At 40.7% G+C, this 17,621-nt stretch overlaps 1 protein-coding gene across 6 annotated transcripts in view; it reads left to right on the top strand.

Moving 5' to 3' along the window:
• Positions 1-17,621, top strand: part of ATXN3 (ataxin 3) — a gene marked incomplete at both ends in the record, with an annotated part of 31,536 nt that overhangs the window by 1,124 nt on the left and 12,791 nt on the right. For 2 of the 6 annotated variants that reach the window (XM_079699333.1, XM_079699331.1), the window contains 5 exons: positions 6,277-6,441; positions 6,672-6,716; positions 8,252-8,337; positions 8,762-8,828; positions 11,699-11,786. In XM_079699333.1, coding sequence (XP_079555459.1) covers positions 6,277-6,441; positions 6,672-6,716; positions 8,252-8,337; positions 8,762-8,828; positions 11,699-11,786 — 451 coding nt within the window. The remainder of the gene's footprint in view (positions 1-6,276; positions 6,442-6,671; positions 6,717-8,251; positions 8,338-8,761; positions 8,829-11,698; positions 11,787-17,621) is intronic. The other 4 variants (XM_079699335.1, XM_079699332.1, XM_079699336.1 and 1 more) reach the window with 4 other exon arrangements.

Raw genomic sequence — 17,621 nt, 5'->3', positions numbered from 1 at the left:
TATGCGTGGGTGAGGAAGGAACTCAGTGGTATGGTTATCTTTTTTTTTTTTTTTTTGCGGTACGCGGGCCTCTCACTGATGTGGCCTCTCCCGTTGCGGAGCACAGGCTCCATACGCGCAGGCTCAGCGGCCATGGGCCCAGCCGCTCCACGGCATGTGGGATCTTCCCGGACCGGGGCACGAACCCGTGTCCCCTGCATCGGCAGGCGGACTCTCAACCACTGCGCCACCAGGGAAGCCCATCACTAATCTTTTGACTTGACTGACATGTTATATGAATCCTGGACAAGAGAAATTTAGCTGCTTGGCTAAGGAGATTGGATGAAGAGAACCTCGAGTGGGCATATTTTTATGACTGATTTTCAAAAGCTTTGCTGTAGGACCAGATGGTTCAACACTGAAGATTTTAAATTTGTCCACATCACTTCTTGAGAATTATACAATATATTTTTTTAACAATAATGATTGGTACCTAGTTTGGATAGAGTTCAGTGAAGGTAGCTGCTTAACCATGGGATCAAAAGAAGCTGGACGCTAGCCTAATGAAAATCTACTTACCTGAAAGCAGTCACTCTGAATTATCAGCATGAATGTAGATTTAAACCTACTTCAAGAACACATTTACCCTTATCAACTTATAGGTACTTAGCAAATGAAGACTTAAAGTTTTTCAGGCATATTTCAATAGTATGGAAAGCACCTGTAACCATAGGGCCCATTGTCCATCTCCTACACAGTCCATTCTGGGAATGTTTGAGCTCAATATGACATTTTCCGGAGCACTCCCTTCCCCTCCTCCACATACATTTAACTCTAGGTCCTGGGTCTGGAGAGCCAGAGAACCAACTTTGGCCCTAGGGAAGCTGTGCATGTAGGGTTATCTGACTACAAAGGACTTTGCAGCCACTTCCTCTTGGAATTTTGGTTTCTCCATTTTCAGAGTTGTCACTTGGAGTGCCCTTTGTTAAATTAAAATGTAAACTCAACAGTTGTTTATTGATATATCCCCAGTGCCTGGCACATAGCAGGTGCTCAATAAATATGTGAATGAATCAAGAGTGTTCCTTGAGCATATAAGATGTATATGGTGCTATTTATCTAAAGTCAACAAGTTTTTCTGTAAATATTTTATTTTTTAAAATAGGATTTTTTTGGGGGGGCTATGTTGGGTCTTCATTGCTGTGCGGGCTTTCTCTAGTTGCGGTGAGTGGGGGCCACTCTTTGTTGCGGTGTGTCGGCTTCTCATTGCAGTGGCTTCTCGTTGCGGAGCACGGGCTCTAGGCTCACAGGCTTCAGTAGTTGCGGTGTGCGGGCTTGGTAGTTGCGGCTCGAAGGCTCGGTAGTTGTGGCTCACAGGCTCTAGAGCACAGGCTTAGTAGTTGTGGTGCATGGGCTTAGTTGCTCCGTGGCATGTGGGATCTTCCCAGACCAGGGATCAAACCCGTGTCCCCTGCGTTGGCAGGCAGATTCTTAACCACTGCGCCACCAGGGAAGTCCTTCTGTAAATGTTTTAGACTTTGCAGGTCTTTTATGTTCTCACATATTCTTGTGTGTGTGTGTGTGTTTGTGTTTTCCCAACCATCTAAAAATGTAAAAACCATTCTTGGCTCCTGGGGCAGGTTGAATTTGGCCCAAGGGCTAGAGTTTGCCAATCCCTAACTTAAACCCTAGTGCTATATGGCCAGCAACTGCTGGAGTTTTGTTTGTTTGTTTGTTTGTTTGTTTGTTTTTTGGCTGTACGCGGGCCTCTCACTGTTGTGGCCTCTCCCATTGCGGAGCACAGGCTCTGGACGCGCAGGCGCAGCGGCCATGGCTCATGGGTCCAGCCGCCCCGTGGCATGTGGAATCTTCCCGGACCGGGGCACGAACCCGTGTCCCCTGCACCGGCAGGCGGACTCTCAACCACTGTGCCACCAGGGAAGCCCTGGAGTTTTTTGTTGTTTGGGTTTTTTTGTTTTTTAGTTCTGGTGCCTGATTTCTGTCGTTTTTGTTATCGCTTCTGTTGCTGACTGCTCTTGGTGAGGTTACTGTGCCATCTGAATTGGTACTTTTATGTGTTTACAGCTGTGAATGATAACCAAACTTGTTGGGATTATATTTAAAATCAGTGAAAATACTGGAAAGATGCTGAGAATTGACTTTATGACATTCGTTATGTTTTTTTTTTGTGATTGCTGGTTCTTAACCATCTTCAGGATATTTGAAGTTTAAGAATCACCAAGTTCCAAATAAGTGGCTTAAGGAAGTGGTAATAGTACAGACTTGAAACCTCTGCCTGGGTTTGAATCTCAGCTCTGCCGTTTACTACCTGTATGATCCTGGGCAAGTTATTATCTCTGTTCTCCAGTTTCCTCCACTGTATTTGAGGATTTTGAAGTGTCTGTCTCAGAGTTATGAATGCTTAGAATGCTACTCGGCACGTAGTGCTGGACAAGTGCTGGCCATTGTTGTTATTCAGATGCTTGTGCTTGCCGAACCTCATAATAAGGGGTGGGACCTTATTCTTACTAAGATGAGATGAACAAGTGCTGCTAGGTTGATTGTGTGGCCCCAGTGAGGCCATTTCTGAGCACACTTTTGGGTTTTTATGCCTAGTTTCAGTTGGAGGCAGTAGTGTCTCTGGGAATTTGAACTAGTTTCAGGGAGGTCCTGAAGACTTTGGGGACAGTGAGGGAATGATTTGGTTGAAGTTACCCTTGGTGGTTTTGTAAGATATCTTGGTAAAACTGAAGATGCATTTTGTTCATCCTCGGATCCCAACACAATAAAGTCTGGGCTTGAAATCATGAAATTTCAATACCACTGAACTTTGACTATAGCAAAGTGAACTTCTGTCCAACTTTGATTAAAGTTTGATGAGAAAGAAGTGGTTGGGGGACTTCCCTGGTTGCACGGTGGTTAAGAATCCACCTGCCAATGCAAGGGACGCTGGTTCGAGCCCTGGTCCTGGAAGATCCCACATGCCGCGGAGCAACTAAGCCCGTGAGCCACAACTACTGAGCCTGTGCTCCAGAAGTCCGCAAGCCACAACTGCAGAGCCCACACGCCACAACTACTGAAGCCTGTGCGCCTAGAACCCATGCTCCGCAACAAAGACAAGCCACCACAATGAGAAGCCTGCGCCCCGCAACGAAGAGTAGCCCCTGCTCACTGCAACTAGAGAAAGCCCGCACACAGTAACGAAGACCCAATGCAGCCAAAAATAAATAAATAAATAAATAAATAAATAAATAAACAAAAGAAATGGTTGGGGGGACTTCCCTCATGGGCCAGTGGTTAAGACTCCATGCTCCCAATGCAGGGGGCCGAGGTTTGATCCCTGGTCAGGGAACTAGATCCCACAACTAAGAGCCTGCATGCCACAACCAAAAGATCCCACATGTCTCAACTAAAGATTCCACATGCCGCAACTAAAAAGATTCTGCATGCCACAACTAAAGAGCCCGCACGCCGCAGCAAAGATCCTGAGTGCCGCAACTAAGACCCGGCATAGCCAAATGAATGAATGAATGAATGAAGTGGTTGGGGATAGTTTAGGGGAGTGGGATGGGCAGGCGGGGAAATGCATAATCTTAGATGGGACCATTTTACAATTTTTTTAGTCCATGTAGAATTTGACTCCTCTTGTGACTTTAAAAAATAATTTTATTTAAATTGGACGGTACAATTTGTTCTTTCCTTCTGTTAAATCATGTTAGAAGTACAGAACTTGATATAATTTCCTAAAGCAATACAGTATTACTTCAATTAGGTTTAATTTCAAGTGCTTATTTTTTGTATTTTAAAGCTAATTTTTTATAGAGAGAATTTTAAAATCAAATATTTGGATTCACTGTTTCTATATATGTTATTACATATGGTGACCATAGTCTGAGAGCCCCAAACTGAAGCATGTAGCCTGACAGCAAACAGAAAATTCCAAGATAATCCAGTGTCTGGTCACTGTATTAGGTAGCTCTTAATGTGAAGTAACTGTATCTTAGTAGAGACTTTTTTATCGTTGTTTGAAGTTTTTATTAAGGATAACACGTGTAGGCGCACACAGATCATAAGAGTATAGCTCAATGAATTCTCATGAAGTGAACACAAGTGTGTAAATAATACTTAGATCAAATAACAGAACATTTACCTGCATCTTATAAGCCCCCTTACATCGTTCGTCTTCCAGGATACTAACTCTCCCTCCACCCCTGCAAGGGTAACCACTACCCTGATTTCTAACGTCATCGATTAATTAGTTTTGTCTGTTTTTGAAGTTTTGTAAATGGAATCATATAGAGTGTACTCTTTTGAGTCTGTCTTCTTTTGTTTAACATTGATTGAGTCATCCATGTTGTTGCAGGTAGTTGCAGTTAACTCACTGTCGTTGTTACATAGTAGTCCTTTGTGAATGTAACACAATTTAGCCATTCTACTGTGATGAGCAATTGGGTAATTTCCAGTTTGGGGGCCAATACAAATAGTGCTTCTATGAAAGTTCTTATACATGTCTTTTGATGAACACAGGTTTACATTTCTGTTGCCTACATTATGTACCTAGTGGTGGGATTGCTAGATCATAGGGTAGGTAGATGTTAAGCTGTAGTAGATATTCCAAATAGTTTTCCAAAGTGGTTAAACTAATTTACACTTCCATCAGGAGTATATAATAGTTTTGAGGTCTCTAATCGTCTCCAACATTTTAGCCATTCTGGAGTGTGTAGTAGTAACACACTGGTAGTTTTAATATAGGTTTCTCTGATGGTTAATGAAGTTGAGCGCCCCTCTGTGTTTTTTATCCATTTGGCTGTCCTCTTGTGAGTTCTTGTTTGTCTTGCCCACTTTTCAATAGAATATAAGTAGACATCTGTGTACCCCTCCAATTCACATTATATTGTTCAGTGAGACTGGCTTTCTGGCAGGAGGAATACAGTAGCAGAAAAAAGAAGTGGAGACAAGTACTCTCTCACCATCATACTTAATGACTTGAGGGATGGATAGTGTCTTCTTTACTTCAAGTTACTTATTCTGTACCAAAATATGAACATAAACTTGTCTCAGCCCCCTTTCTCACACTCAGACTGTCTCAGTGCTGCATTCCTATTCCATTATATACATATATCCTGTATCTTTTTCAGCAGCGGAATTTTGTTCCTAGAAAATTAACTCAGGAAAAAGATGTATCTTGCAAGGTGTTGGTCTTTGGGGTCTGACCTATTGTGTGACATAGCTCGAAACAAACTGCAGGATGTCAGACAGGTTGGGTTAATGAACAGACTTTACTGGGGAAATGGAGAACTTAGAGGGCCAGAGTTAGCAGGAGAAGAAGGTGTTCTCCCATCTGCCATCATACTACAGAGACACCAACCCAGGGCTGGGTTCACTGGGAGGGACCTCATCCACCCATTAGGCTCCCTTCTTACAGGGAAACAGGAAAGCAGCACTGTTGAGGGGAGAGGGCTGATACACAGGCTGCTTAGTTGGAGGAAGCCTGGATTTAGGTTTGGGGTGCCAGTTGTGTGAGAAAGCCAGCTGCCCAGCCCGTGAAGGGCCTGTGGGAAGTTGTTTTCTCCCCACCCCCATAACAGGAAGCCAGTGATCCCAGTTCCCAATTGGAAAACTGAGCTTGGATGCAGCCCCCTTGCTGGTTTGTCCAGAAGTGAACTCCAGGGGTGGTTTTTGGACAGTTTTGCTCATGCACCAAAACTGTGTACATTATCTGCAGAGTTCTTGAAGAGAACCTTGCCTCTGTAGCTGTAAGTCTTCATAAACATGGAACAGAATTTTTCTTACTGTATCAATTCTTGAGATTCTTCATCTGTTCATGCATTTGAAATTCCATGAACGAACATTTAGATGGATTAGAGATTATCTTGTTAAAAGAACAAATGTTCTAGGGATTAAAATTCCCTTTCAGCATTAGTAATTTACCATGGAATCTCCAAAAATGTATTTATTTTAGCCACTGAAAACAAAGGAGGCTAAATGTTTATTATAATAGAGTAGTTTTTAATAAAAATGGGATTTGGTGTATTTGACAGATGATGTTTGTTTAGTATAAATCATTCTTAAATCTTTGATCATATAGGTAAATAATTGTAGTTTCATTAATGGTAGAATTATAAAATAAATGTTAACAAATGAAAATGCATGTACCTGTGTTAATCATGCTTGTCTAAAGCTAACAATGTGCAGTTTGGCTGTGTTAAGTTAATGATTAAATTTCTGTTTCGGGGAAGATACTGTACAAATCTGTTTTACAAAGCCCATTTGAATTTTTTCTTTTGGAAATATTAGCAAGAAGGCTCACTTTGTGCTCAGCATTGCTTGAATAACCTGTTACAAGGAGAATACTTCAGCCCTGTGGAATTATCTTCAATTGCACACCAGCTGGATGAGGAAGAGAGGATGAGAATGGCAGAAGGAGGGGTTACTAGTGAAGACTACCGCACGTTTCTGCAGGTACTGATTTTAAACTCACTCAATCACACTTCTTAAAGAAATGTGGGTGCTGTTTAGAAAAGGATGAACCACTCTTCCTATGGGGGATCTGACTTGTTAATGATAAGTCGGCTCTCGACTTCGTAGATGGGAATATGCACAAGATGTTACTTTAAATATGCGCACTAATGACACTGTCCTTCTCTTCCCACCCTTAACCCCTGTCCCAACTACCTGTTCAAATTAAACAGCAGCCTTCTGGAAATATGGATGACAGTGGCTTTTTCTCTATTCAAGTAAGTAGTCACAGGCATCTCCTAAGTGTTGTTTATGTCCCAGGCACTGTTTAAGCTCAGGGTATGCTTTTCACAGTCTTTCATAGTCACTGTAATGATGTGACCTTCAGAAGTTCGTCCAGTAGATTGTGTCTAAGAGTGTAAGATTCTATACCAGAGTACTAGATTTTTATATAGATAAACATGAAAATTAGGGTGATAGAATCTTCATCTTAGAGTAGGGCTTTTTCAAAGGAGGTTGTTAATTTGCATCTGGATGCTAATAACCGTAATTCCAGTAAGTCACAGTATTTCAAACTTACCCTCTCCTGTGTAAGTTTGAGAAAATACAACACTTTGCTACCTTCCATTTAAATCAGCCTGCTAGGATTGGATTCCTTCATTATGGTCTGTGGCTTTTGCCTTTTTCCTTTTTTAAATCTTATCACTCCCCTTGAATTCTGTGGGTGAAATATATGTACTTGTGAGATTGATTCTTTCATCCGTGGATCTTTCATTCCATTTCTAACACCTGTGAGGCATATCCAGAGTTCTTTAGAACTTCTCTTGGGGGAACTTTTTCTGCAGATATCTCTGCTTGTGTTCCGCTGTACTGTCCTCCTGGACTCCTCAGTCACCAGCGTTTCCAGCCAGTGCTTTATTGTGGACCGTTCCAGGTGACAGCTACTGCACGGCTTGGAACAGAGGCCTGAGCAGGCCCAGTGCTTGCCATTTCCTGTTTGTGCAATGCTGCTCTTTTTTTTTTTGGCTGTACCACGTGGCCATGACATGCGGGATCTTATTATACTTCCCCAACCAGGGATGGAACCCACATCCCCTGCAGTGGAAGCGTGGATTCTTAACCACTGGACCACCAGGGAAGTCCCTGCAGCGCTGCTGTTGGTGCCAGTTCACATTGGCCCACCTCATGGCATTCACTTTTTGTCTGTATTCCTGCCTGGTTCACTTGCTGCTTTGTTGGCTACCTTGGAGGGTAGGTAGTGAATTTTCAGAAATTTCCCTTTTTTTTCTCAGTTTGAAATAATCAGGTATATCTTTTGTTTTTTTCCTACAAATCACAAACCCATGATAATAGAAGTTTAAAATTTATGAAAGCTTCAGTTTAAATCCCCAGAAATAACTCATTTTAATAGACATAAAATTATCATTATTACATATCAGGTAGTGAGTTGACTATCAGTTTTCTAAAGCAGGACCCCATAGCAGCCAAATTATCACATGTTTGCAGTGGACTGGTTTTAAGAGTAGCGCTTACTGGATAGAAAATACATCTGGATTTTTGAGGCAGTTTTATCTAGGAATTGTGTGGTTCTCTGGAACATTCCAGAAACTTAGTGTAAAAAGTACTCTTTTAATGTTACGTTTGTATATTATTTATGGACTTAGTGATATATCTACACACACACACACACACACATTTTAAAAACTATAACCTTCTGGGGAAATTTATATATGAACTACAATTGTGTATACAACTAACATGGCTACACTACTTAAATTTGGAATTTTTAAAAGTTGCTATTTTTTTATAACAGGTTATAAGCAATGCCTTGAAAGTTTGGGGTTTAGAACTAATCCTGTTTAACAGTCCAGAGTATCAGAGGCTCAGGATCGATCCCATGTAAGATTTTATTTTGCTTTTCCTACATTTGATTTTTTAATTTATACTTTCTTAAAGGAGAAAAATACATCTTGCATGCTTTTGTTTTGATATTCCCCGTTTCAATCCCTCAGGTTTTCCTAGTTCACCTTTTGCGGCTGTCTGTGAACATCTGCCCACTGAGCCTTCCTGACCCCTCAGTGTCTGGCAGTGCAGAGCTGATCCTTGAATGGGGTGTGGTGCCATCATTTTTGCACGGCATCACTTATCTGCACGGAGATTCAAACTGTTTTGTAATTTTTTAAAAATCAGTAATACTTAAAATTGTGAATATAATCCTAAATCATCATAGGTTTTGTGTAATACTTTCCAATAGACAAATTAAATGAATATGAACTCTAGTATTTCAACTTAATATTATGTATGTTTTTTTTCCTGTTTCTAGAAATGAAAGATCATTTATATGCAATTATAAAGAGCACTGGTTTACAGTTAGAAAATTAGGAAAACAGGTAATGCTTCCCCTCTTCCCCTGTCTTTTTCCTTATTCTGTAGATCATTTGCAACTGAAGTGTAAGGGATTTGTGCCTTCATCTTTAAGGCACCCGTCCCTTTCACTTCAGTTGCAAATGAAACTCACCAATAATGTGTGTACGTGGCCTGGTTTCAATAGAGAGAGAGAGAACATAAGTAAAATTCTCTATTTAATAAGACAATACAGCTGTGGTTACTTTTAATATGTTTATGAGTTTTTATGTTATAAAGATGCTCTGTCAGTTAACTACAATTTTCATGGGTTTGTATTAAGCATAGCAATGTCACAAAGCCTGAAATAGTGTCTAGCATGAATAAAAATTTCCAGTCATGTTTGCTTTTGCTTAACAAGGTTATTCATATTCCAGAATGCCATGTAATATATGTATCTGCATAAATCATTTCTATTTTTTCTAAAAAAAAGACATGGAATGTGTCTTGAGCAAGGCTTTTTATAAGATCAAGAAAAGTACCTAAAGTGTTATTTTTTAAAATAATTACCAGTGATCTTTGTATACACGATACCATTTTTGAAACAGAGTTAAAGTCCTTTTTCTTAGAATTTTGACTCTTTGAAAGAGGATTATTATTATTTTTTGGCGTTATTTATTTATTTATTTATGGCCGCATTGGGTCTTCGTTGCAGTGCGTGGGCTTTCTCTAGTTGCAGCGAGCGGGGGCTACTCTTCATTGCAGTGTGCGGGCTTCTCATTGCAGTGGCTTCTCTTTGTTGCAGAGCATGGGTTCTAGACACGCAGGCTCCATAGTTGTGGCATGTGGGCTCAGTAGTTGTGGCTTGTGGGCTCTAGAGCGCAGGCTCAGTAGTTGTGGCGCATGGGCTTAGTTGCTCCACAGCATGTGGGATCTTCCCGGACCAGGGTTCAAACCCGTGTCCCCTGCATTGGCAGGGGTATTCTTAACCACTGTGCCACCAGGGAAGTCCAGAAAGAGGATTATTGAAAACAGGCTAATGTAGTAAAAAGGAATGAATTATTGATACATGTAACGACATGGATGAATCTCAAAATAATTACGCTGAGTGAAAGAACCTAGACACAAAATACTACATACCGTATTGTTCCATTTATATAAAAGTGTAGACAATGCAAACTAATCTATAGTGACAGAAAGCAGATTGACTAGTGGTTGCCTGGGGATAAGGAGGGCAGGGAGCAGTGAAAGAGGAGGATTACAAGGGCACAGGAAAGTTGGCAGTGACGAATATGTTCACTCTTGGTTGTGGTGATGGTTTCGTGGGTATATACATATGTTAAAACTTTTCAAATTGTATACTTTAAATATGGCCAGTTTACTGCATATCAATCATACCTTAATAAAGCTGTTTTAAAAAATAAACTAATACAAAACAAAAAAGGAAATGAAATCAAGAAAGTACATTGAATTAAATCAATACAAGGTAATTCGAAAACAAAAGCCCTGCTATTATCTTTTAAGTCTGCTGCCTAGAAGCAGCTTCATCATAACTGATTATTTCTTAAGGTCCCTCCTGGGGGGGCAAAGAGCAAGTAAGGAGGTGTGGTGTGATGCAGGAAAGACTGACCCAGGTGGGAATCAACTCTGGGAAAAACCAGGGCAGGACAACTGCCAAGCTTATTTAACCTCTGGGTTTTATTTAGATCTTTAAAAATATGATCAAGTATTCTTCACTTTCAAGATCTGAAGACTTAAATTCTAGAAATTCCTTTGTATTGATTTGCATGTAAACTTACCTTATTATTTTGAGAAAAAAAAATTTTTTTTTTGTATTTCTTTATTTACTTTGGCTGCGCCGGGTTTCGTTGCAGCACTCGGGGTCTTCGTTGCAGCATGTGGGATCTTTAGTTGCGGCATGTGGGCTTCTTAGTTGTGGCATGCAGGCTTCTTAGTTGTGGCATGCAAACTTCTTAGTTGCGGCATGCATGTGGGATCTAGTTCCCCAACCAGGGATCGAACCCGAGCCCCCTGCATTGGGAGCGCAGAGTCTTACCCACTGGACCACCAGGGAAGTCCCCTATTTTGAGAAATTTTTAAAATTTTAGTTCTTCAAAATTGAATTTACACATTTCAAATTATCTTTGACAAATACAGGAAATGTCAAAGTATGGCTTATCATCTTTGGTTCTAATTTGTATTTTTGTTTAAAATTGTATTTTTCCCTATAGACTCTTGTCTGAGGTCCCTGTATAAAGAAAAAGATGACTGAGAAAAATATTATCTCTGTGAAAATCCAGGAAAAGTAGTTGGTCATGTTGCTGACAGTAACTTCTGAAACTTTTGTATCTTGTGGGTTAAACTAGGACACCCATGAAGTAGTGACCAAATGATGTTAATTACGTGCAGTAGTGGCTTAGTGAACGTTTTAAAATGAGTTGGCGATTATAAATTCTCTTCCTGGAATGTCTGGCTTTCTCTCAATTGAAATATTTTGACCAAGATTATCAGCAGTGGGAAAACTGGGTAGTTTTCCTTTTTCTTCCACCATCAATATAATGTGATTAGATGAGGGTTTTGTTGGGCTGTTCCTTTGAAAAAAGATTTAATTGTCGCTATCAATAAAGATACTTTAAAATACTGGCTATCAGCTTCTTTTCTTTTTTGGAGGAGGGATTTAAAGCTTATGGCTTAAAGCAAACTTTTAAAACATTTAATAGTGATACATTTGCAACATTCTATTTCAGTTTTTTAGAATCACATTATTTAATTACTTTAAAAAAATCTTGATTTGACATGTTTTCAGTGTTTAGACAGTCTTACTAAGTTTAGATGGGTTATATCTATCCTTAACATGTGAAACTTCCTTATTACTTACAATGTGCACTAACTTAAAAATTGACAATTTTTTTTCCAGTGGTTCAACTTGAATTCTCTCTTGACGGGTCCAGAATTAATATCAGACACATACCTTGCACTTTTCTTGGCTCAGTTACAACAGGAAGGTAAGTAAAGATTGAACATTTTATGTTACCTTTTGAAGTAGCCAAATAAAACTATCTCCTTAGAAGTGAGTGTAACAAGGGGCTTCCCTGGTGGTGCAGTGGTTAAGAATCTGCCTGCCAATGCAGGGGACACGGGTTCGAGACCTGGTGCAGGAAGATCCCACATGCCGTGGAGCAGCTAAGCCCGTGCGCCACAACTACTGAGCCTGCGCTCTAGAGCCCGCGAGCCACAACTACTGAAGCCTGTGTGCCTAGAGCCCGTGCTCCGCAACAAGAGAAGCCACTGCAGTGAGAAGTCCGCGCACCGCAATGAAGAGTAGCCCCCGCTCACCGCAACTAAAGAAAGCCCACACACAGCAACGAAGACCCAACACAGCCAAAAATAAATAAATTAATTAATTTACAAAAAAGTTTTTAAAAAAAGTGAGTGTAACAATATTGTTTTTGTGGCAGTGGCAGGGATTTAATTCTTATGTTTTACGTGGTGAGCTTTAGGCTGCGATTTGGATGATAACTGCTCATTTAGCATTCTTACTGACACTTGGCCCTCCCCTGGGGATGCTGATTCCTTTGTAGCCCTTCTAAAGTAATGGTTCTTTTGTCTTCCGTACCCCACATACCACAGAGCCAAGGGGAGGTGTAGGTATTCTTCTTGCTCCTCTTTGCCCCTTCTCGGCCACTCTTCTTCCCTAAAGACTCCAGGTTCGGGCTTCCCTGGTGGCGCAGTGGTTGAGAGTCCGCCTGCCGATGCAGGGGACACGGGTTCGTGCCCCGGTCCGGGAAGACCCCACATGCCGCGGAGTGGCTGGGCCCGTGAGCCATGGCCGCTGAGCCTGCGTGTCCAGAGCCTGTGCTCCGCAACGGGAAAGGCCACAACAGTGAGAGGCCCGCGTACCGCAAAAAAAAAAAAACCAAAAAAACTCCACGTACTTTGAAATACATGCATGTCACGAGGTTAAACTCTACCCCATGCCCTTTTGTAGTCTTTTGCAGTCTGAGCTTCCTGCTTTTCCACTGAAGATTTTAGGATCTGACTCACTGTCATCTCTCTACTTCAACTCCTTTCATCATTCTTGGTGATTTCTACATCAAAAATCAATCCAATTCAACCTCTTCATACTTTCAAAGATCATTTTCTTCACTCTTGCCTTGCCATTACTAAAAACTGTACCACCTTCAAATCCCAGTTATAAGCATCCTACTCTTTGACTATTGCCTCCTATGTTTATACCATATTTTCAGTTTTTTTATTTCCAACAATTCTTTTTTTTTTTTTTTTCTGCGGTACGCGGGCCTCTCACTGTTGCGGCCTCTCCTGTTTCGGAGCACAGGCTCCGGACGCGCAGGCTCAGCGGCCATGGCTCACGGGCCCAGCCGCTCCGTGGCACGTGGGATCTTTCTGGACCGGGGCATGAACCTGTGTCCCCTGCATCGGCAGGCGGACCCTCCACCACTGCGCCACCAGGGAAGCCCCCCAACAATTCTTTAAACCCTACTACAAACCTAAACATTCCCCTTACATCCTTAAATCCTGTATTACCCTGCTCATGTCCAGTAATCCATCATTATAATAATTCTGTTGCATTTCTCAACTCCTTTGTCCTTCTCTCCCTCCATCACACTTTTATGACAAAATCCCAATCCTGGTTAAAACCCAATCTAGGGCTTGTACAATCCTCCATCAGAACAGCTGAACATGGCTAAAGATAAAATATGACTTATTTTGCTTTAAATTTATAATCACAATTTTTTTTTAATTTTTATATGATCACACATTTCAAATGAGCCTGTAGTGCTGCTTGACATCCCTACTATGTTCTCTCGGTTAGTTCACTTACCAGTGTCCAAGGTGATGATTTCACAACTTCTGCCTTCAAACATCTAACCACTCCCCTCCCCCTTCCTGACTCCTAGCTTATGGCCTTCCTTTATATTCTACTACGAAAACAGGAGCAACTAAAAGAGAACGTCCTCATTTTTGTACCAGCAATCTATCACCTTGTTTCTATCTCTACCTGTGCTTTGAGCCTATTAAACTAGATGAATTGTCCTCTGTTCCTAACCAAGACCAACCTCTCCACTTTGGGTCTAGATCCCAGCTCCTCCCACCTACTCAGGATCTTTGCTTCTGCTTTTGTCACTCCACTCTCCTGTGTGATTAGTTTCCCCCTCTTTACTGTATTATTTCTATCAGCAGAGAAATACACTTTTTCTCTCCATTGAGTAAAAAGAAAAAGCATCTTTAACACCAGGAAACTCCAGCTGTCTCCCATTTTTATTTTCTCCTTAGAATCATCTCTAGGGTGTTGTCTCCTATTCATGAACTCATTCCAGTTACACTGTCATAACCAATGTGTCACTGAAAACCCTCTTCTCAGTGTCACCAGTGACCTCCACGTTTGCCGCTGCCAGTATTCAATTCTCAGTCTTCCTTTGACCTCACCTTTTTTGAGGGTATAGTTGATTATATCCTCCTTTAAACAGAACAAAACAAAACTTTCTTACCAAGAATTCCAAACAAGTATAAAGTATGGAAAATAATGTGATGGATCCTCATGTACCCTTCTCCCAGCCTCAACAAATATCTCATGGCCAGTCTTGTTTTACCTTTACCCTACCCACTTCCTTTTCCAGTTTATTTTGAGAAAACTAATTATCTTACTATGTTCTTTGTAGGTGTCTTTTTAATTAAAATCTTTAAAAAACAAGGACTCTTTAAAAATATATATAGTCACTATAATGACACAAAATACTATACTATAATGACACAAAAATTTAATTACAATTCTGTAATAACATCAACTAATAACATCAACTAGCCAGCCAGTGTTCAAATCTCCAATCTCCTTGGTTGATTGTTCTGGGGTTTTTGTTTTTTTGTTTTTTTGTTTTTTTTTTTTTTTACAGTTGAAGCAGGTTGAAATAAGGTTAATTGATTCCATTGGATTGCTGTGTCTCTAAAATATATCTATAGGTTTCTTCTCCTCTTAAATTTTTTCCTTGATTTATTCTTTTAAAGAAAATGGATCTTTTGTTCTCTTTCCCACATTCTAGATTTTGCCGGTTGCATCCTTTTTTTCCTCTGAGCCCTGGATGCCCAATAGACTGGTCCTTATATCTAGAGGCTTGATCAGATTCAGGTTGATTTTGGGAGGACAGAATTCTCTTTACAGATCGTGGTGTCTAGTTATTTTTCCTTTTGTGATTTGGGTAGCTATTGATGATCAATGCCTAGTCCATTATTTCATTGAAGACTGCAAAATGGTGATATCAGATTCCTGTCATTCCTTCATTTATTAGTTGGAGGACTTCTATACAAATAAACTTGCCCTCATCAACTGTTTGGTTATCCTGAAGTATAGTTCATATAGAAAAAGCAGGAGGGCTTCCCTGGTGGCGCAGTGGTTGAGAGTCCGCCTGCCGATGCAGGGGACACGGGTTCGTGCCCCGGTCTGGGAAGATCCCACATGCCGCGGAGCGGCTGGGCCCGTGAGCCATGGCCACTGAGCCTGTGCTCCGGAGCCTGTGCTCCGCAAGGGGAGAGGCCACAGCAGTGAGAGGCCCGCCTACCGCAAAACAAAAAAAAAAAAAAAAAAAAGAAAAAGCAGGATAAATATTTCTTTTATCAGTATTTTAAATGAGTCGGTTTCATAGTATCCTTCCTCCAAAGGTAATTGGTTTGTTTCTGAAGTGTCAGTGTAAACAAATCCATTAAAACCATAGTTCATATGGTTTAGCCCATTGTAATTATTATTCATGTTGATACTCAAAATTGTCCCATCTTGGATGAGTGGGAACCTTTTGAACTTGACTCCCAAGCTTCTGAAATGACCACTGTAGCCTTTTGAAGCCCTTTTTTCTCATATAATAAGAATTTTCAGTCTTATCTTGTATATTTCCTGCCCTTCTAGTAATGGTGGTTAGAGATCACAGTCTGGGCACTGGCATGCTTATTGCTACCAGGTTCGTTGTCATGTACCTCTCTCCAGTTTACATGTAGGATCATAGTGTTGTAACTTCTTTCATTTTATATACTTGTATCCCTTTTCTTTTATGCCTAAAACCTTTGTTCCTAGCTATATCCTCCCTTCTTGAAATACTGTCTACACAAGGCTTCCAGGCCTCTATGGAGGTTTACCTGCTATCATTGGCTGCTTCTTTCAGATTCCTTTTATGGATCTTACTTTTTTCAATCTCTAACTAATGAAGTGACCCAGAGTTCAGTCCTTGGACAACTTCTTGACTGCTCTCCCATTATTTTAAATATCATCTCTAAATAAAGTCTATCTGCCAATAATTCCTTAGACTTTTATCCTTTGCCTAGACATCTACACTGAACACCAAACTCCTAGCTTTGACATCTCCACTCAGAAGTCCAGAAAGCATTTTAAACTGAACACGTCTACAAAAGACATATTTTTTTTTCTCCCCATATATGCTATCCCTCAGGTTTTCCATTTTAGTAAGACCCACTCTTCTTGCACGCTGGTTCCTATATATTTTGTTGATAAAGCAGCCTAGAGTGCTCTTTTTAAAATGTAATGCACGTTATGACACCTTCATTCGTCAACCCTTCAGTGGCTTCCTAGCACACTTAGAATGAAATCTAATCTTGAATGAAACCCAAGACCCTTACAGTGCCACCTCCAGAAGGCAGTTTCTGCCCTTCCTGATGCTCTTCATGGAATAGCATCACGAGCTGACATAGTTTATTTTAGAATCTAGAAACAATTTTATTGGCGTAAAACATGTTAACCGTCTGAACTCTGAGCACACTTGTCCTTGTGAAAAACAAATGTTAAGTGTATTATGATTTACTCTTTTGAGTTTTTCCATTAACAGTCCTTTTCATCTTTGTTCATTTGTTTCATTATCTGTTAATGCTCACAAAGAATATCCATAACAAGCACCAAAGTTGAAGAAAATTTATGGTAGAAAAATGTAAATTGAGGGACTTCCCTGGAGGTCCAGTGGTTAGGACTCTACACTTGCAATGCAGGGGCACGGGTTCGATCCCTGGTCGGGGAACTAAGATCCCACATGCCACGTGGTGCAGCCAAAACTAAGAAATGAAGAAAAACGTAAATTGTTAGAATGACTTAGGTGTAGCCCACCCTTATTTAGCTATTGTGTGGTGTATCCAGCTGGGAAAACCCTGGCTTTCTAGAATCGTATTTATAAAAAATTACACTGGGCCAGTGTAATTCTTTCAAAACCTGAACTGCATCTTCAACACCTTGACTAGATTTGTGATATTGGCTTTCCAGCTTCTGTTTTCAGTTTGGAGGGATGTGTATGTGTCAGTGTCAGGGTCAGGGGCAGCTATTTCCACAGATGACTCATTTTACCCATATTACACATTATTACACACATCCTCTGATTGTGTCCTCAAATAGCCCTCTGAGGAAGGTACAATATAATCTATGTAGCAGTTGAAGAAACCAAGACATAGATGGGTAAAGGGGTTTACCAGAGGCCAGGAAGCTAGGAAGTAGAAGAGATAGGGGATTAAAACCCCGGTCATCTGATTCCAGATTCCTTGCTCTTGCATATTCCTTTCCTTGCCTCTCTGTTATCATTTAGTGTAACCTACTTGGTCAGGCACTGTTTTAGTAGATCCCTTTACAGATTCGATGACTTCTCATAGTCACTCTGTGAGATGGCTCTTCCCATTTTACAGGTGAAGAAAGCAAGGTTCGGAGACTAAGTAATTTGTCCTAGATCACCCCACTAGTAAGCGTAAGAATCATTATTTGAACCCAGCTACTCCTGACTCCTCAGTCTTTGTCCTCACTCCACTGTTCTGTGCTGCCTCTCTATCTGCTGTCATTTTTA

Source organism: Hyperoodon ampullatus (genome assembly GCF_949752795.1).
Source record: "Hyperoodon ampullatus genome assembly, chromosome: 3".
NCBI classification, from domain to species: domain Eukaryota; kingdom Metazoa; phylum Chordata; class Mammalia; order Artiodactyla; family Ziphiidae; genus Hyperoodon; species Hyperoodon ampullatus.
Note: the sequence above shows the minus strand (reverse complement) of the source record. Positions and strands in the feature narration are given on the sequence as shown.